Source organism: Garra rufa, chromosome 22 (assembly GCF_049309525.1).
Source record: "Garra rufa chromosome 22, GarRuf1.0, whole genome shotgun sequence".
NCBI lineage: Eukaryota > Metazoa > Chordata > Actinopteri > Cypriniformes > Cyprinidae > Garra > Garra rufa.
In genome coordinates, this window is record NC_133382.1 from 29,936,362 (window position 1) to 29,958,016 (window position 21,655).

The following is a 21,655-nucleotide window of genomic DNA, read 5'->3' on the forward strand; positions in this document are numbered from 1 at the left end:
AAGCTGAAAATACACTGAAATAAATGTTAACATAGTTACTGTCAACTCCCTTTTTTGAGCATATGCTGTGACTTCTATCACATTGTTTTTAGTTTTGACGTATCACGTCAGAAACGACTGATGGAAATGCCATATTTCAAGAAAATAATAGAAATGATTCAAATTGGAAATCGAATCAAATCAAAAGCTTGTAAATCAGAATTTAATCAAATTGTGAAATTTTATTTTATTTTATTTATTAGTAGTAGTAGTAGTATTACATTGATATATATATTTTTTCCTGTACTTGTCAGTATTAAATGAAATACAAGTACGCTAGTATTCAAAAGTTTGAGGTCAATATGAATGTTTTTAATACTGATAATTGAGCATCAATTTAGAATATTAGAATGAATATTATAATTATAATGAGTACAATTCAGCTTTGCAATTACAGAAGTAAACTACATTTTCAAATATATTCAAATAGAAAACAGTTATTTTCATTTATAATAATATTTCACAATATTACTGTTTTTTCAGCATGTTTGATCAAATAAATGTGGCCTTGTTGAGTATAATAGACTTTCAATTACAAAAACACAAAAAAATCATAAAGATTTCCTTATACTACTGTATATATTTGTAATCAACTTTTCTCTTTCATTGCATTTTGGAATTTCCTTTTCTTAATGATTAATCTGGTGCATTTATGATTATTAATGCCTCCTACTTTGAACCGTGCTGCCTTGTAACACCGTTCAGATTTGCAGCTCATTACATTTGGAAGTGTCAGACTCCATATTTTATGCACAACATGCACCGTTTTCTCAGAATGCCATTCTTTGTCAGACTTAAATGCAGGGTTGCAGTACGTGAATGCGGTAAATATCTTTGATGAGAAAACACAACTCAACAGTGATACTAATTTCTCAGCTCTGTGATTCAAAATGAAACTGTCACTGATCACTGATTTCATGAAATCTTCTCACAACCACGTGGGAATACACACAAAGACATGCAGAGAGACTAACAATGAGACAAAAATATAAAAAGTAACCGCGTTTTGGAATGTTCACACTAATAAGAGCTTCAGTGATACTCACTATTATGATTTGTTTCAAGAATGTTGCTGTGCAGCTTATAATGCTTTTTAATTTTTGGTGATTTGTTGCTGTGTGGTTGCTAAGGTGTCTATACATATAATGTTCTGCTATTGTGGAATCAATCAGAAGAGTAAAAGCACATCTTTTCTCAATATGCCACCTGTATGATTTGACTTATCACTTTGTACTTGTCTGGATATGCAGGTTTCATTAGGAGTTTCTTGAATGTTTTCATTATATTACGTCAGAATTCGTGACATTATAGATATAAATGTCAGAATTCCTGATCGATGCCTTGGTTCTTTGACATCTCTATCTTCATAATTTACCTTTTTGTCATATGTTGCCACCATAAAATGGGTTCATAGGCTTCATCTTATTTTATATTCATCTCTGCTTTCAGAAACATGCATATTTGCTGTATTTATGAGTACTGTGAGACATGTGCGATAATGTTTATGCATGACCTTTATCATGCGTGCACTGTCAGTCAGGAATTTGGTGTCGTGTGCTCGCAGGGTAAATCATATTTTATTGTGTGTGTGTGTGTGTGTGTGTGTGTGTGTGTGTGTGTGTGTGAGAGAGAGAGAGAGAGAATGTGTGTAAAAGTATGAGGAAATAACAATGTATGTGCATATATAAATGTCTATGTGTGTGTGTGTGTGTGTGTGTGTGTGTGTGTTCTTCACTGCCTCATTAGCCGCTCGGTCTGCTAGCTGTGTCTTTATACTCGTTTTATGTGCTCAGGTTTAGGGAATCACCTGAGATTAATTTGCAGTCTTGGGCCACTCGCTGTGCCTCTTCCAATCCATAATTCAGCAGCAGTGTGGCTCTCTCCCTGACACCTGCCGCACCAGGACCCAGGCAGAGTGAAATATTCACTACAGATCATCACACCACAGCCGTTCGCCCTTATTAACCGGCCCCTTATCCATCTGGAACGATGCATCGTGGGCCGAAAACGGGAGAAATTTGAGACCAAGTGTGTGCATGAGGAGATATTAAAATCAATCATCCTCTCTTATGTCATCTCTCTATGTTGAGCCGCTCTAATCATACAGCAGTCATTAATCATTTCAGGAGCTTGATGTAATATCCTGTGACAGCCGGCTGCGCTCGAGCGTAATGTCTTTATCGTGCTGTTGTTAAGGTTTATCTTCAGACCAAGTGTATGGGATGAGGCTTTTTGCTTTTTAATAAACCAAACTGTGCTTTTGAAATCGTTAGCGTGGTATTGCAATTTACTGATCAAATCAGTAAATGCAATAAGTAATTCCACTATTTTATGTGTTTTATCTTTATTGAAAGTATTGAAGTATTTGAATTGCTGTAATCAGGGCTTTAGAACTCAATTAATTTGAAATATGCAGATACTAATGAATATTTGAATTTGAGTTGTTTTGTTGATGATTTGCTTTGTTAAAAGCTGTTCTGCAACACGCTGTGCACACAGTTTATGTTATTGGTTATTTTTAATGGCACTTTTTTGTTATTTTCGGCTTTATTGCTGCTTTTATTGATGGGAATGTGCATAATGGATAGGGAGTTGTGGGAAAAAATGATCCAGACAGATGCAAACTGCGCTCAAACTCATGTTAGCCACACGCGTACCACAGTTCAAAGTGTTTCAGGGTTGTTATTGTTAACTAAAACTATTAAAAATATTTGTTAATTAAAATAAAGTTGAAAAATGACCTGAAATAAATTCAAACAAACAACCCAATTTTTTTTTAACATAAGCGCATTTTAAAGTATTGCATCAGAAACTAAAAAAAAAAACTTTTTACGCATTTTTGTGTTTTTTTGACTTGGGTTAATGCGAAAAATTGCGAAAGATGGAAACGCATTTGCCGAATAAATTCTTCCTCGCGCATTAAAAAAGTCATGCGACTTTGTGCTGTGGGACTGGGACGGCATAACCTGACTAACCAGCGATCCAATCTTGTTGCACAGCATCTGAAATGTTGCTATTTAGGGCCCGAGCCCCTTCTTCTAAGGATTCTTATTTTTATTTTATTTTTTTCAACCTTCAGGGCACTTTTGGGGGCCTTAACATACTCAAAAACTCTCAGCGCCCCCTGGAACACAGTCAGAAAACTTGATGTACTGCGCACACATACTTGCACGTATTCATATGAAACTCGGTACACATATAGATCTCACTGAGCCAAACAACTTTTGTACTCTATGTCATAGGCTCCACCAACAGGAAGTGAGATATTTAGGGCAATGTAAAAAGCACATGCTCTGGAATTTGAAATACTCCTCCCAGGATTTCCATAGGATTGTCACCAAACTCGGTCAGCATGATCTCAAGACATTGGGGATGCAAAATTGCGAGGGGATTTTTGATATCTCTAACGGTTTGGCTGTGGCAAGGCGACAAAGTTATGGCAAGAAATGAGAAACAGGAAGTGTCTAATAACTGTCGCACACATTGCCTGATTCTGATGAAACTTCACCAGTTTGTTCGTTTTATGATGCCGATTACATAAAGTGACTATTTTGAGTCAAAGTTATAGCGCCGCCAACTGGCAGCAGGAAGTGTGTCATTTTCAAAATGCTTTGAAATCAGCCTCTTAATTTTACTCAATTTTCTTCAAACTTCATCTAAATAATGTCAAAACACGGCCGATGAGAATATGTAAAGGGGTCGATGATAAATCAAATGCTGTTGCCATGGCAACGTGTCAAACTTTAAAATTAGGTTCCTGTCTTTTTGAGGCAGATAACATGCTTAGAATTTCATGAAACTCAACACACACATCAATATTAATGATAGTTAGACACTGGCAAAAGGCCATAAATGGGTGTGGAGCAGGCACTCTATAGCGCCATCTTTTGACAAAAGTTGGGGGGTTAGTTTTTCCTACAGTCACCAACCTCTGTTCATATATCATTCTCATCAATCTGGACAACTTTCTAAATTAAACTCATTAGCTACGACCAACAGGAAGCTGGCTATTTTGATTTGAATGTGGATTTTTGGAAAAATCAGGCTGTAAACAAATTCATACTTCTCATAAGAGCAACATGCTGTTCACACCAAACTTTTTTAACATGAAGAGAATATTCTGAAGATGCTAAATTGTGAGCGGATTTGGGATATCTTGAACGGTGTTGACGTGGTGATTTTTTAAAGTGATAGTAAAAAAGATAACCATATTTTTTTATATCTTTAAAGTGCAGCATCCAAACTCTTTAAAACTTTTTTTCACACAGAAAACTAGTTATTCTGAGCAAAAGCTGTTATTTTCACTAGTATACAAGCTTCTATGAATTAAAGAAAATTTAAAAAAGAAATCAGAAATTTCCTCTCACTCTGCCTGCCTGTATCTAAGTATGTGTGTGTGTCAGAGTGAGTGTAGGGGGGAGAGAGGGTGAGAGAGCAGTGACACATGCTGTCTTGCAGACCATCTTTGAGGAAGAAATGCACATTGATGTAGTGTAATCTACATAAATATGTCTGATCTTTGAGAAAATATAAAGGGTCACTAACTCTTTCATTGTTTGTTTTTTGCAGTTTTTTTTTATTTTTTTACTGAACTGTACCATGAACTTGTCCTATGCAGTCACATAGCAAAAGATTAAAAAATACAACTTTTAATAATTAATAAATGGCATGAGCGATTTATCTTCATTGTTAGACAGTTATTTTCGTAGTGTTATTTATTGAATATAAAATTATAATTAACAATTTCAAGACAAACTTTGACAACAAAACAAACTTTGCTGTTACCTGTTCAAAACATCTGAAAATTATACCATTTTAAGATGAGTTATATTTATATCGCCCCATTACAATACTCAACTTGTTTTTTAAAGATATTTAAAAAACTGTGTGTTCATGTTCATGTTAATTCACAGTACATAAACTAATGTTAAAAGATACAAATTTACATTTTAATAGTGTATGAATACTTTTTTTAGCTTAATATTAATTAACATTAATAAATGCTATTTAATTATTGGTCATGTTAACTAATATAGTTAATGTTAACAAATGAAACTGGATGGCAAAATTTTATATATTGTGTGTATGTGTCTGTGTGTTGATTTTAAACTGTAACCCTTTCAGTGCTGTAAACTTTAAATCCAAACTGGCAGAGCGTTACTGTGAATGCATGTGCCAACTGGGCACCGTTTTCCTGATGCTATCGGGATGGCGACTGCGCAGATGGCGAGGGCCCGTTCATCACTGCTTGCAGCTTTAATTTATTATTGTTTTTCGTCTGGTTGCTCTGAGACGATGCATTTATTATATATGAAAATTATTATATTCAGTGGCTTCTCCTACTTTTCTTAGTGATATATAGTGCCTGTTTATCAGGAAGTGGTGATTTTCTTCTATTTGACTTGTTGGATAGAAACTGTACTTTATCGCAAATTTTTTCGTCTGGTTGCTCTGAGACGATGCATTTATTATATATGAAAATTATTATATTCAGTGGCTTCTCCTACTTTTCTTAGTGATATATAGTGCCTGTTTATCAGGAAGTGGTGATTTTCTTCTATTTGACTTGTTGGATAGAAACTGTACTTTATCGCAAATTTTTTATGCGATATTCCAATTTTGTGCACAAGTTAAAATCGCAACTTTGGATGAAAACCCAGCTATAGATGTGACAACACACTCCTTATAACTTAAATAGTTGTAATTCATGCTTTGGAATGCTTTGGAATACAGACCTAAGGCATTAAAAAAAAGAAAAGTTATAGAAGTTTGCGTTTACTGTTAATAAAATATACTGTATTATAATATATGAGACCCTGGACCACAAAAACAGTCTTAAGTAGCACGGGTATATTTGTAGCAATAGCCAAAAATACATTGTATGGGTCAAAATTATTGATGTTTCTTTTATTCCAAAAAATCATTAGGATACTAATTCATGTTCCATTAAGATATATTATTTCTTACCGTAAATATCTGAAAACTTACTTTTTGATTAGTAATATGCATTGCTAATAACTTTTTTGCACCCTCAAAGTTACGTTCTACCTGATCTCATGATGAAAACATTCCTGTGGGAACTTTTTCGCAAGACACACTTACCAATAAGTACATATCACTGCAGTTTCCAAAAGAAATGAACTCTAGAGCCAGAAAGATGAGATATTGAAAAACAAGTTAAAACGGCATGCTTGCAATTGCGCTTTTGTTCGTACTGTCGGTAGGTTTAGGTGTAGTGCAGATGGTACATTTTAAAATGTCACAGCGCATTAGAGTTATAGCGCCACTCAATGGACATTTCAAGTCAGAACTGTGGTTACACCTACAAAACCAACGTTGCATAAAATGTACCATACTGTATGTATGTTCATCTATTCCGGGGAACAGTTGGACATTTCACATTGATTATGTCACAAAACGTACATGGCGGTACGTATTTCACATCTTGCGAAAAAGTTTCGTCATGAGATCAAGTTGGTTGTGTTCCAAACTTGTAGTTGATATCACAAAAAATTAGGTTCCTGTTAAATTTTATTTAGGTGCTATAACAAAAATAGCCACAGGTGACATCCAAACTCCAATGATTTTACCCCCTGTCAATTTATTAATTAAAAATTTTTCAATTTAAAAAATTGTAATAAATTTTGTAATATGACACTTGACACCGCCCACTAGAGTGAGGAGCCCACCAAAATTATTTTAAAGGAAAAGTTCGCTTCCAGAACACACAGAACAAATCATTTACTCATTCCCTTTGTCATCCAAGATGTTCATGTCTTTATTCAGTCGTAAAGAAATTATGTTTTTGGAGGAAAACATTTCAGGATTTCTCTCCATATAGTTGACTTCTATGGTGCCTGTGAGTTTGAACTTCCAAAATGCTGTTTAAATGCAGCTTTAAAGGGCTCTAAACGATCCCAGCCAAGGAAGAAGAGTCTTATCCAGCAAACAATCGGTTATTTTCTAAAAAAAAAAAAAAAAAAAATTGACAGTTTATATACTTTTTAACCTGAAATGGTCATCTTGTCTAGCTCTGCGTGTACTCTGTATATTCTGGTTCAAGACGGGTATGTTGAAAAACTCTGAAATTTATTCATTTTCTTCTCCAACTTCAAAATTGTCCTACATCACTGTTTTACCTTTTTTTGTAAAGGGCATTTGATCATCTTTGCAGGATTACGTTGTAAACACTTGGTCGGTACTTATTTAGCGGTGTAGGGTGATTTTGAAGTTGGAGGAGTTTTTCGACATACCCTAAATATCTTGAACTGGAATACATAGAGATCACACAGAGCTAGACAAGACGAGCATTTGAGGTTAAAAAGTATATAAATTGTCTTTTTTAATAACCAATCGTTTCTCTAGATAAGACCCTTCTTTCTCAGCTGGGATTGTTTAGAACCCTTTGAAGCTGCATTTAAACTGCATTTTGAAACTTGAAACTCACAGGCACCATAGAAGTCCACTATATGGAGAGAAATCCTAAAACGTTTTCCTCAAAAAGCATAATTCCTTTACGACGAAAGAAATGAACATCTTGGATAACAAGGGGGTGAGTACATTATCTGTGAGTTTTTGTTCAGGAAGTAAACTACTCCTTGAAGGGCACTCAGATGTACAGATAGTGAGTTAAAATTATTGCATGTCGTTTGCCAAATTTATGTATACAGACTCAATAGATTTAAGTATGCTGTATAAAAATACACTGCACAATCGCAGGCCCATCAGCTGTGTTATAGTCTTCTCACAGTTGTAAAGCCAAGCGAGAATAAAAAGATGAGTGAAAGATCTGTCAGTTTTGCCTCCGAATATGCTGACTTTATCAGTAAGCATCTGCAGCCTTGTTGCGATAGCGGCTCTAGGGCTTCGGCACACATTTGGTATTCCTACAGTGAGATGGACAGATTCCTATTAGCATTCCGCACCCCGGAGGACTCGGGCCGGGGAACGTGGGTGCCAGCTCAAAGACTGTGGGTGTGTGAGACGGGTCGAGGGCAGCCACGCAGAACGAACAATTCTTCCTCAATTGTCCAACACATAGTCATAATGAGAAAACATTGATTGTAAACAAAGGAGGTGCAGTAATTGGGACTCCATGGGGTAAGTGTCAGGTCTCGGCCCAGTGGACAGCAATGGGGCAGTCGGGTAGAAATGGCTGGTTATTCAAAGTGAGATGCGTGAATGTACTGCTAAAGAGGAAGTCGTGTTACATGTGTAGTACAAGCTGTTTTAATTTATTTTTATGCTCCTTTACAGGTTATATATGTGTCTTTAATTTAGCATATCTATTTCAAAGCACTTGAATTTAATAAGGGCTTAATTAAAAGAAGAAAAATATCTATAAAATTTCTGTTTTTATGGAAAAAAATACTTCCTGCTGCCAGAAGTGGTTTATGTGATATTTATGGAGCAAAGTCATTTCACAGGGTTGTTGATCTGGAGGGAAAATGACAGATGGAGAAATTAAGTTTCTTTGTTCATTATGTCTGAATGAGTCGTTGTGTCAGTAGTTAAGGAAAAAAACAACTATACAAGAAACATTCTGAATTCTGTCATGTTTTTAAAGACATTTCCCTTTGTGTATATGAATAGGCGTAATGAGATGGCAGTGAATTAGTACTCCACAGTGGCTCTGAAACATCCGTGGGGAATTTTTCATGTAAATATCAGTTTTTCCGAGCGCGGCTCTGAACATTTGGTGTGTAGTTTTGTGGTGATATTACTTATGCAGTGTTATAAATCAGTGCTTGAGTGTGATGTTGCCTTGTACTTGTACATGTGTAATGACAATAAAGTTGAATCTAATCTTTAGATTAGAGATTTTTGACCATGATTCTGCTTGTTGTTTTCTCACAGAGCCATTACTTTGGACAATACGCTGGTCATCCTGTCCACCGTGGCCCCAGATGCTGGAAGATACTACGTACAAGCCGTAAATGACAAGAACGGCGAAAACAAGACTGGCCAGCCTATAACGCTGTCTGTGGAAAGTATGTCTGTAAAGATTTGGATACACAGTTTAGACACACTACAACCTACTAAAAAACTAAAGCAGTTTGTATATATTGATGGATATATTGCTATTTGATATCTGTGATGAAAATATACATAAATGTAATCCAAATTTCAAAGTAACTTTAATAACATACTTTTATTAAAGTACTTTTGTACCTTTAATAATGAAGTTGTACTTTTCCAAATAATGAACTGAAATTATTATTTTTTAAATACATTTAAAAAACAGCCAGTTTGATCCTATATTCATTAATTACATTTTTTTACATATTATTATTATTATTATTATTATTTTTATTATTATTAATTTATAGTTAAAGGTAAGATACACTGTCATTCAAAAGTTTGGGATCAGTAAGACATTTTATGTTTTTTTTTTTTTTTCAATTTAATCAAAATGGGAAAAAGTAATTTTGTAAAATATTTTTGCAATTTAAAATAACAGCTTTCTATTTTATTATACTTTAAAATATAATTTATATTTATATAACATGATCCTTCTGAAATCATTCTAATATGCAGATTTATTAGCAATTTTGAAAACAGTTGTGTTACTTATTATTTTTTGGGACCTGTGATACTTTTTTCAGGATTCTTCAATAAATCAAAAGTTCAAAAGTATTTATTCAAAATAGAAATTTACAATATACAGTATTATTCAAAAGTTTGGGGTCAGTAAATTTGTTCTTTCTTTAAATCTTTCTTAATTTTATTCAGCAGGGATGTGCTAGTGATAGTAAAGACTTATATTGTAAGAAAAGATTTCTATTTTAAATAAATGCTGTTCTTTTTAACTTTTTACTCATCAAAGAATCAAAGAAAGAAGTATCACAGGTTCCCAAAAAATATATATTAAACAGCACAACTGTTTTCAACATTAATAATAAATCAGCATATTAGAATGATTTCTGAAGGATCATGTGACATGGAATAATTATGCTGAAAATTTAGCTTTGGTTCACAGAAATAAATTATATTTTAAAGTAGATTAAAATAGAAAACCAATATTAGAAACTGCAATAATATTTCACGATATTACTGTTTTTTCAGCCTTGATGAGCATAAGAGAGCATAAGACTGATGCCAAACTTTTGAACGCCAGTATATATATAAAGTTTCGAATCTTGTCTTTCCAACACAGACAACATGCTGGTTTATATGAACATGTAACCCTATAGACAAATACATATTTGTCTTGTGCCTGTGACAGTGCTTTGTTTCACTCTCACAGCTTCCAGAGCGAGAATATTGACAGTTATGGATTGTACTTTGTAAGAGTTTCAGTATATCAGATTCTCTCGGCAAACCAGGATATGATATTTTTGAGTCTAATACAGGAGGAACTAAAGAATGGTGCAGAGACAGCGAGAAGATTAGAGATCGTGGGAGGTGTGTGTGTGTCCTTCCCAGAAGCTGTAGTTGAATATCAGTGCTTTAAAGAGTCTCTGACAGAGCTCCACACACACACACACACACATACACTCAGCTCCCAGGAGAGCAGGAATATGAGTTCCTGTTCCAAACACAAACCTGTCACACTTGCTGTAACACGTACAGTACATCGGCTGGCACTTCCTACATCTGGAAACACTCACACCTGCAGATGACAGATCAGAGTTCTATTAAAAACACTCACTCGATAATGTCCTTTACCTGTGTGTCATAACACACTTGTTCAAGCTCTCATCGTTTTCTCATTCTCACATTTCTCTTCTGCTGTAGATGTTGGTGGTCCTGCGGACCCCATCGCTCCCACCATCGTCATCCCGCCGAGGAACACCAGCGTCATCTCCGGCACCTCTGAGGTCACCATGGAGTGTGTGGCCAATGCTAGGTGACCGACCACCGATTCCTTTACAGTTTGAATGATAGGAAAATGGTTTTAATTATGGTGATTACAAGGGAAGAAGTGGATTGCATTTACATTTACATTTACATTTCGTCACCTTAGAATTATAAGGTTCTATCTGCATTCTGAGCACTTTCGAGATGTTGAGCTTCAAAGTTTTTGCGTTCCATAGCCTTCTGTAGATAGAATCATTTTTGTTTTCTAAAAAAAGGCCCCAAATGTACATATTTACATAATTTGATGTTTCTTTTGTAAACTATGTTGTCACAGAATAAGAATATGTGAATCACTCAATTTTGACAAAAATGTCAGATAGAACCTTATAATTCTAAGGTGACGATTTATTCATTTAGCAGATGCTTTTATCCAAAGCGACTTACAAATTGGGAATACAACAAGTGATTCATCCTAAGGAGGCAGATCAACATAGGAAGTGCTCAAAAATACCATATATTAGGCGTTGTTAGATGAGTAGAGGCTAGAAAGGGAAGATCAAGAAAGAGAGGAGAACAAAGTTTTTTTTTTGTTTTTTTTTTTTATTAATATTATTGAGTCGAATAGTGTCGAAAAAGATGGGTTTTCAGCAGTCGCTTGAAAGCTGTTAAGGAGTCTGCATTCCGGAGAGGGGTGAGAAGATCATTCCACCAGGAAGTAGTGAATGGAGGTAGGCAGGTGAATGAGCCGGTGGCTGTCCTATAGGCCAGCATCAGTGTCTTGAATTTGATGCGAGCTGTAACCGGTAGCCAGTGCAGGGATATAAAGAGAGGTGTGACATGGGCCTTTTTGGGCTCATTGAAGACAGACGTGCTGCTGCATTCTGAATCATTTGTAGAGGTCTGATTGTACATGCTGGAAGACCGGCTAAAAGAGCATTGCAGTAGTCCAGCCTGGAAATGACCAGGGCCTGGACGAGGAGTTGTGTAGCATGCTCTGTTAGGATTGAAGACTGTCATCCTTTTTATTCTTTTTCTCACCACTTTTCTGTAATTATTGCATGTGACGTACAGACTCCATTAAGAAAAGAAGAAACTTCATAAATACAGCTTTACTCTGAAACATTCATTTACTGCTTTTAAATTTCTTGAAGTTCATAAAAAACTAAGCTGTCTTATGATTTTGTTTTTTTATGAACTTCATTTTAAATGAATGTTTCCAAGTTAAGCTGTATTGACAGAATCCATTGCATGCTGTCAAATACAAAAGGCTTTTAAAGGAGACCTATAATGTCCTTTTTTACAATATGTACTACAGTTGAGATCAAAAGTTTACATCCCCCTTTCAGAATCTGCTAAATGTTAATTATTTTACCAAAATAAGAGGATCATACAAAATGCATGTTATTGTTTATTTAGTACTGACCTGAGTTAGATATTTCACATAAAAGATGTTTACATATAGTCCACATGAGAAAATAATATTTGAATTTATAAAAATGACCCTGTTCAAAAATGTACACCCCTTCGATTCCTAAAACTGTGTTGATGATACCTGAATGATCCACAGCTGTGGGTTTTTTTTTTTTTTTTTTAGTGATTTGTTCATGAGTCAATCATGAATTTGAAGATCAGGGTAAATTTAACTTATTTTGTTATCTGGGAAACATGTATCACATGTAACTATCAGTTCTAAATAAAATATGATATTTAGGCAAAATAAGAAAAATGGACACATCTCCATTCTGTTCAAAAGTTTTCACTCCCGGCTCTTAATGCATGGTTTTTCCTTCTGAAGCATCAGTGAGCGTTTGAACCTTCTGTAATAGTTGCATGTCCCTCAGTTGTCCTCAGTGTAAAAAGATGGATCTCAAAATCATACAGTTATTGTTGGAAAGGGTTAAAATAAGTAAAAATGACCTAAAGGATTTTACTGAAGAACAGTGGGCAGTTTAACTGTTGAGGACAAACAAGGGACTCATGAACAACTATCACTAAACAAAAAAACACAGCTGTGGATCATTCAGGTAACAACACAGTTTTCAGAATCAAGGAGATGTAAACTTGTGAACTGGGTCATTAAAAAGAAAATCAACTATTATTTTCTCTCTTTTATCTTTTATGTGAAATATCTTATTCAGGTCAGTACTAAATAAACAATAACATGCATTTTGTATGACCCCTTTTATTCTGGTAAAATACATCTTTCAGATTCTAAATGAATCTGAATTCTGGATGTAAACCTTTGACCTCAACTGTTTAAGTCTCAGGTGTTCCCAGAATGTGTCTGTGAAAATGCCTATTTTGAGTGGAAGCAGAAACACGCTGTTTTCATGCATGCTCTTTAAATGCAAATGAGCTGCTGCTCCCTGCCACCTTTTACTTATACCTTGGATGCTCTGCTAAAAAACATCTGTTTGGTATTAATTATCACGTCAATCACTCTAAAATCATGTGTTTAAAAAGCCCTATCAGTTTAAACTTCTTATATACAGCTTTCTGAGCGCACACATCCAAAACATGCTCACAGAAAGTGGCCGACACACAGCATGTGAGTACTAAACTAAGTAGTACTAACTTATCTTTCATGTCTTATTGCGCTTAAACTGTCAAATACACATAAGTTTATGTTAAAAACACATGAGTTACAAAAACAGTCGGTTATGTCTGTGAAGGTAAACAGCTGGATAAGAAACCGCATGTTTATTTATGCTTCTTTTTGTACAGGCTTGCAGAAAAAGGCTTACTAAAACAAAGTTACACTGTTGTCCTTTTTCACATTGTCTGTGTTGGTAGATGCACTGGGGACCCAACTGTAGCACTTAAACATGGAAAAAGTCAGATTTTCATGATATGTTACCTTTAAAAGTTAACAACAACCTCTCTTTCTCTTTCTACCCCATTTTAATTCTATATCAGGCCATTAATCAAGCTGAGCATCAGTTGGAAGAAGGACGGTGTTCCTGTGAGGAATGGACTGAGTGATTTTAACCGCAGACTGACGGTGTTGAGTCCAGTGGTCAGCGACTCTGGCTTCTACGAGTGTGAAGCTGTTCTCCGTAGCAGCAGCGTTCCCTCTGTCAGCGCTGGAGCGTACCTACATGTGCTCGGTAATACACTTACACAAACACACACAGAACTATACTGCCCTCCAAAGGCAAAGTGCAGTAACTACACCAACACTCAAACTGAGAATAATGCCTTTAAAGTTTTTACGCCCAGCTAGTCTAACATGTTGACACTCTTCTTTCTCTGAAACACTCTCGTTCCTCTGGGACAAAATTGAACCAGGAGACGTTGCCACAAGACAAAACAGTTGTCACAAAGTCCATTTTAAGCCTTAACTCAATTTTGACCAAATGTGTAGTTACTGCGCTTTGCCTTTGGAGGGCAGTATACACAGCTTTGTGTGATGGAAAACTACCAGTTTTCACTTGTAAACTTAAATGTAAATCCACAAGTGCGAGATCCATTAATGACATTTTAGGGATAGTTCACTCAAAAATGAAAATTCTGTCATTAATTACTCACCCTCATGTTGTTCCAAACCAGTAAGAACTTTGTTAGCCTTCGTAACACAAATTAAGATATTTTTGATGAAATCCGAGAGCTTTCTGACCCTGCATTGACAGCAACTGACATGTTCAAGGCCCAAAAAGGTAGTAAGAACATTGTTAAAATTGTCCATGTGACATAGATGTTTTAACCTTAATTTTATGAAGCTACGAGAATACTTTTTGTGCGCAAAGAAAACCAAAATAATGACTTTATTTAACAATTTCTGACTTTGATGCGCATTCATGACAGTACCGAAATCAATATTTTTGATCAATGATTATGTAATCGTTTGCCACTATCAGTACCTAATATACTGCTCATTATAATCAGTGTGCTGAGTCAACCTCTTAAATCATTTGAAAAATCTATATTCACTGAGTAATGGGATATGTTGAAACTAATGAGCATGTGCAGGAGCAAAGGAATGTTGTCCAACCCTTCACTGATTGGCTTTTTAAAGCCAAATGAATAGTGCGTTGCAACAAGACTTTATATGGATGACATTTCAATCCTACAGTGTGTCTGTAGCTCAAATGGTAAAGCTGATGCTAGCAATGGCATCGCTTTGGGTCCGATTTCCAGGAAAAAACATATAAAAAAAAGGATTAATTAAAATGACTTTTATACTGTCACTACAAAGGATTTCAATTTCAAAAGCCATCTAAACAGCAAAACTTTTAGTAATCTAGTTAGGGTCATTTTTCTTTCTCTGTCTCTATGGAAATGTTCTGTTGTCAGAGTCAAACCGAAAAGCCTGAACAGGATGTTCTCAAAATCCAACAACAGTCCTATTTATTTTGAAAATGTTCAATCTTGCTTCCTGTGTCGTTTGTCTGTGGTGTTTTTCTCTCAGGTGCACATGTGGAGGTCACAACCCTCTCTTTCTTTCTTGCTCTTTCTTTTCTTGCAGAACCGCCTCAGTTTGTGAAGGAACCAGAAAAACACATCACAGCTGAGATGGAAAAAGTAGTGGACATTCCCTGCCAGGCCAGAGGTGAGACACCTATTGACATTTCATCCTAATGAGGTTTTTCAAGCATCAAACTATTTTTTTACTGTTTTTACTGACAACAGCATGCTGCCCAAAGCATCCACAGTTAATCATAACAGATCAGCCAATCAGATGTGTAGTATATAGCCATATGGAAGAGGATTTTTGACCAGTGCGATTCTACTGTGGGCGGAGCTACCTAATAATGTACTCTCAATTGTGGATAGTTTGGAAGATCCCAGATTTGGATGAAAAAGATGTAATTTATTACTTATATTTATATTTACACACACACACACACACACATATATATATATATATATATATATATATATATATATATATATATATATATATACATTATTACATTATTTATAATAAGATAAAAAATTATATTTGTACATTGACTCATATTTAAATGTTATTCTATTTAAATAGGTTATTTTTTCTTCATGTATTTATGAATGATTGTTTATAAATTATTTGTTCTTGCATAATAAATTAAATAAAATACAATGAAATAAATTATATTTTTATTTAATGTATACATTTAACATATATTTAATATAATAATTTTTAGTAATGTATGTATTATTAATACATGTTATATAGTTGTATACATTGACTTATATTTTTATTTTATTAAAATAGTTTTTGTACATAGTTTATATTTATTTATTAATTGTGAATAAGTTATTTATTCTTACATAAATTCAATAAAATAAATTATAACTTTATTAGTGCAGTATATATAAATGTAACATATATTAACTATAATATTTTTAGCAATGTATTTAATTATTAATAAATTATATTTTTATACATATTTTTACAATAAATTATAAAATGTATTTTTAAACATGTTTTTTAAAAGTTTATATACAATGTTTAGTTTTAGTAATTAATTTATTGATTATAAATAAATGATTTATTCTTACATAATAAATAAAATGCAATATGATTAAATAAATTATATATTTATTTTATGTATAAATGTAACATATATATTTACTATAATATTATTTTGTTATTTATTTATTTATTTATTTATTAATACGTTATATATTTGTAAACATTGATTTATATTTTTATTTTATTTAATTAAAAGTTACAATTTTTATATTTATTTATTAATTGTGAATAAGTTTTTTATTCTGACAATAAATTCAATAAAATAAACTATTAGTATGTATACATTTAACACATACATAATAATTTATAGAAATGTATTATATATTAATAAATTATACATGCATGTGTGTTATATATTTATACACATTTTTTTGAATAATATATAAAATGTATTTTAAAATACATTTTCAAATAGTTTATATACATGTTTATTTTTAGCAATTAATTTATTAATTAATAAATTATTTATTCTTACATATTAAAGTAATTACAATAACTAGGTAAAAACTAGGTACTAACCCTGAACCTGACCCCTAAACCTAACCCTACCCCATGTATTTACCTTATATTACCAGTATTTTCTATATATATATATTATATATGTACTATAGTATTAAATTTTTTTTATATATATATTTAATATATTAAATTAAATAATTATATTTAATATTTATAATATTATATTATTGTTGTTTATTGTTCAATTCATATATATATATTTATATATCCTACTGTTCAGTTCTTTCTTTATTCACCTGGTCACTTTTACATATACACCTATTCTCAGGTGTCCCTCAACCTGATATTGTGTGGTACAAGGATGCAGTACCCATAAGCCCCGTGAAAACCCCACGCTACAGAGTACTGGCAGGAGGCAGTCTCCAGGTTAACGGCCTTCTGCCCGACGACACCGGAATGTTCCAGTGCTTCGCCCGCAACCAGGCCGGAGAGGTGCAGACCAACACCTACCTCGCCGTTACGAGTGAGTTCATCCGCCTGTCCCTCTCTCCCCGGATTACACCTTTCCTCTTCCTGCCTCTCATGCTCCCATACACTAATGCACAAATACATGTGGACGTTTATTTCCTCAGCCTCTCTCTGTGTCTGTCTCTTTCTCTCGCAATCAGAAAGCCTTTGAATGCCATCCTAACAATGGCTTTCTGTCTTTCTTTCTTCCAGTCTTCATTCTCTCTCGTGTCGCTGATGTGCTTTTTGTCGCCGTGCTAAAGCTGTGATTAATACCCTGTTGTGAGGAAGAGCTGTGAGGAGGAGAGAGACCGACAGAGAGACAGGGAGAGATAAAGAGGGCTTTTATAGAGGACTGACTGAGCTTATCTTGCCGCTCAGAGACACATAGAGTGCTCTAAAACACTAAACACCAGAGCTAGCCGCTATTTACCTCTGCTTACAGTCAACACAGATACTGGATATAGACTAAAGTTAAAGGTAGTTTATCCCAAATGAAAATCGTGTCATACTTTACCTCAACCTTTATCACTGTCTTTGTCCAAACAACGAAAGTCAATGGGGTCCAAAACAATACTAGACACTGAAATCTCATGTTTGGTTCAAACAGGTCTGGACTGAAATGATGGGAAATCAATAATGATACAATTTTAATTTAAGGTTTAACTGCTCCTTTAAGTATTATCAACCAGTCTGGAAGTTGCAAGGAAGTGTTTGTTCGCCCACCTCAGAAATCCCAATTTAACTCGCTTGTACATTTCCCAGTGAATTGTTTTTTTCTTCTGTTGTTCAACTTTTTGTTTCATATCTGCTCTCATTCTGTTGTTTTCTTTGCTTGTTTGGTTTCTAAGCCGGGCTTTGATCCACGCGAATCGAGTTTTGTGTGATTTCCCAGCGCTTACGAGCATGAGGAAGTGTTTGAACTTGCGTGTGCTGTTGTACATCTCTGTTTCTCATGCCGTTGCTGTGCTTTTCTCACAGGTATAGCACCGAACATCACGGCGGGGCCTTCCGACAGCACTGTGATTGACGGCATGTCAGTTATCCTGCACTGTGAGACCTCAGGAGCGCCCCGTCCCGCCATCACCTGGCAGAAAGGTGAAGAACACATCCTTCATTGTCTACACTCACACATTTCAGAGGAACAACTACAAAGTGTCAGCTCCCAGGCTGCACTTCACCTCAGCGCCTCTCTGTTCCTCTGTTTTACCTGCTTTGACTGGTTATTTTCTGACAATCTATTGCACTGTTTTGCTGCAATGTCGCCTTGACGTGTTATACTGTTGTCATCAGGCGTGAAAATGATTGTGTGATTTGACATAGGCTACAATTATGCAAATAAATCTTTTATGTATGTACAATACAGTTACACTGCTGTTCAAAAAGTTTGGGATTAGTAAGATTTTGATTGTTTTTTTTTTTTATTAAAGAAGTCTTTTCTGCTCATTTTCTGCTCAAATGGTGTGTTTATTTTATTAAAAATACAGAAAAAAACTGTAAAATTGTGAAATATTATTGCAGTTTAAAATAGTGGTTTTCTATTTTAGTATACTTTAAAATAGAATTTATTCCTGTGATGCAAAGCTGAATTTTTAGCATCATTACTCCAGTCTTCATTGTCACATGATTTTTCAGAAATCATTCTAATATGCTGATTATTATCAATGTTGGAAACAGTGTTGCTTGATTTTTTTTGGAACCTGTGATACTTTTTTCAGAAATCTTTGATGAATAAAAAGATAAAAAGAACAGCATTTATTTAAAATAGATTTTTTTTTCCAACAATACGAGTCAATTACTGTCAATTTAAAACATCCTTGCTGGATAAAAGTATTAATTTCTTTCAAAGAAAGAAAGAAAGAAAGAAATTACTGACCCCAAACTTTGAATGCTAGTGTATGTATATTGTTACAAATTTTTTTATTTTAAATGAATGCTGTTATTTTTGGCCTTTTGTTCTTTAAGAATCCTGAAAAAAGTATCACAGTTTCCAAAAATATAAAAATAGTAGGCAGCACAACTGTTTCCGACATTGATAATAAATCACCATACTAGAATAATTTGCAATAATATTTCACAATTTTACAGTTTTTCTGTATTTTTAATCAAATAAACACAGCCTTGATGAGCAGAAAAGACTTCTTTAAAAATATTAAAAATCGTACTGATCCCAAACTTTGTGTATAAAAAAAGAATATTAAAATTCTGCATTTTTTTGGATGAATAAAAAATGCAATAACCAGCGTTTATTTAAGTGTATTATGGTTTCCACAAAATATTAAGCAGCAATATTAAGCAACTGTTTTCAACATTGATAATAGTAAGAAATAGTTCGTGAATATCAAAATCAGCATATTAGAATGATTTCTAAAGGATCAAGTGACAATAAATACTGGGATATTGGCTGCTGAAAATTCTGCTTTGTATCACAGGAATAAACTCGATTTTAAAATATATAAAAATAGGAAAAAATTGTTTTAAATTGTAATAATGTTTCACAAAATTTCAGTTTTACTATATTTTTGAACAGAGAAAAATATAAAAATGTAATTATTTCAAACTTTTGGCTACAGGTATATATTAAATAAATAATCCACTCAAAGTTGTACTTTACTGTGATTTTACCTGAGTAAAGGGATGTTGTTAAGCATGACAAAACATGTCTGAATTTCCCTTAAAAATGTTAAAATCAACTTTCTTGAATAGCCAGCCTAATTTTGTCATTGTAGAAGCTGTAAATACATCTTAAACCAGAACCATCTCAAATATCAGATAGTGTTTGCGACAAAATTGTGATCTTTTACGAAAATAATTGTATAGAAGACTGAAGAATTAGAGGAGAGTGTCTGTTTCCAGCACTGTGCTTTACATTTGTCATGCCAAAGCAGAAGGATAGCAAACAAGCATGCTTGTGGCTTTAAAGGATTAGTTCACCCAAAAATGAAAGTTCTGTCGTTGTTTACTCACCCGTCTGTTGTTCCGAACCCATATGACTTTTTCTGTGGAACACAAAAGAAGTTTAAAAGAATCCCTCTTGTTTTTGTCCCGCTTGTCCATGAGGCTATCAAGCTTCAAAAAAGATGCAAAAGCAGGATAAAAAGAAGTCTATATGACTCTCGCACTTTATTGCAAGTGCTCTGATAACAACAACAGCTTTGTATCAGCAGTAGACCTAAATCAAGTCATTTTTTTTGCAATGAAAAATTGCCATAGCTCTTTTGGTTTGTTCATGAGAGAGTGGTGATGTCTGATTAGTAAACAAATCAATCACTCGAGTCAAATCTTTCATTTTCAAAGAATCAGTTACAGCTCACTGGAAGGGAACATTCAGTGCATTATAACTTAAAATTTCTGTCAGTTTCTAATACAAAACTACATCAAGACTTCAAAAGACTTGGAATATAGTGCATGAGTCATATTGACCACCTTTATTATACATTCACAGAGCCTTTGTGTCCTTTTTGAAACTTGAAACCTTCACTCAGTAACTCAAAAGAATTGTAATTTCCTTTTAACACAAAAATAATCATCTTTTTCGAGTTCTTTCAGTTTTGTTGAAAGTCTATTATGAATGCAGATCTTGCCAGTTATAACTGGATAGTTCAATAATCTATAATATAATCCTTTTTTATATTATAATATAGTTTTATGTAATTATAAAACTTTTAATATTATTTAAAATTACTTTATTATATATTTTGTAAATGTCCTACTGTAAATATATCAAAACCTAATTTTTGATTAGTAATGTGCATTGCAAAAAACTTCATTTGGACAACTCAAAAGGTGATTTTCTCAATATTTAGATTTTTTTGCACCCTCAGATTCCAGATTTTTAAATAGTCGTATCTCTGCCAAATATTGTCATATGCTAACAAACCATACATCAATGGAAAGCTTATTTATTTCAAATCTGACCGTTTTGAAAAGCTAAATAATAAGCTTTCCTTTGATGTATGGTTTGTTAGCATATGACAATATTTGGCCGAGATTCGACTATTTAAAAATCTGGAATCTGAGGGTGCAAAAAATTATTGTTATTATAAAATATTTTAAAAATCACCTTAAAAGTTGTCCAAATGAAGTTTTTAGCAATGCATCTTCATGGAACATGATCTTTACTTAATATCCTGATGACTTTTGGCATAAAAGGAAAATGTTGACACATACAATGTATTGTTAGCTATTGCTACAAATATATCCGTGCTATTTAAAGGAGTAGTTCACTTTCAGAACAAAAATTTACAGATAATGTACTCACCCCCTTGTCATCCAAGATGTTCATGTCTTTCTTACTTGAGTCATAAGGAAGTTATGTTTTTTGAGGAAAACATTTCAGGATTTCTCTTCATATAATGGACTTCTATGGTGCCCCCGAGTTTGAACTTCTAA

General features: G+C 33.8%; 1 protein-coding gene across 1 annotated transcript in view; it reads left to right on the forward strand.

Moving 5' to 3' along the window:
• Positions 1-21,655, forward strand: part of LOC141297471 (protein sidekick-2-like) — a 40,548-nt gene that overhangs the window by 12,755 nt on the left and 6,138 nt on the right. Inside the window, exons 4-9 of the mRNA XM_073827901.1 lie at positions 8,896-9,029; positions 10,777-10,888; positions 13,756-13,946; positions 15,305-15,388; positions 17,085-17,279; positions 18,245-18,361. Coding sequence (XP_073684002.1) covers positions 8,896-9,029; positions 10,777-10,888; positions 13,756-13,946; positions 15,305-15,388; positions 17,085-17,279; positions 18,245-18,361 — 833 coding nt within the window. The remainder of the gene's footprint in view (positions 1-8,895; positions 9,030-10,776; positions 10,889-13,755; positions 13,947-15,304; positions 15,389-17,084; positions 17,280-18,244; positions 18,362-21,655) is intronic.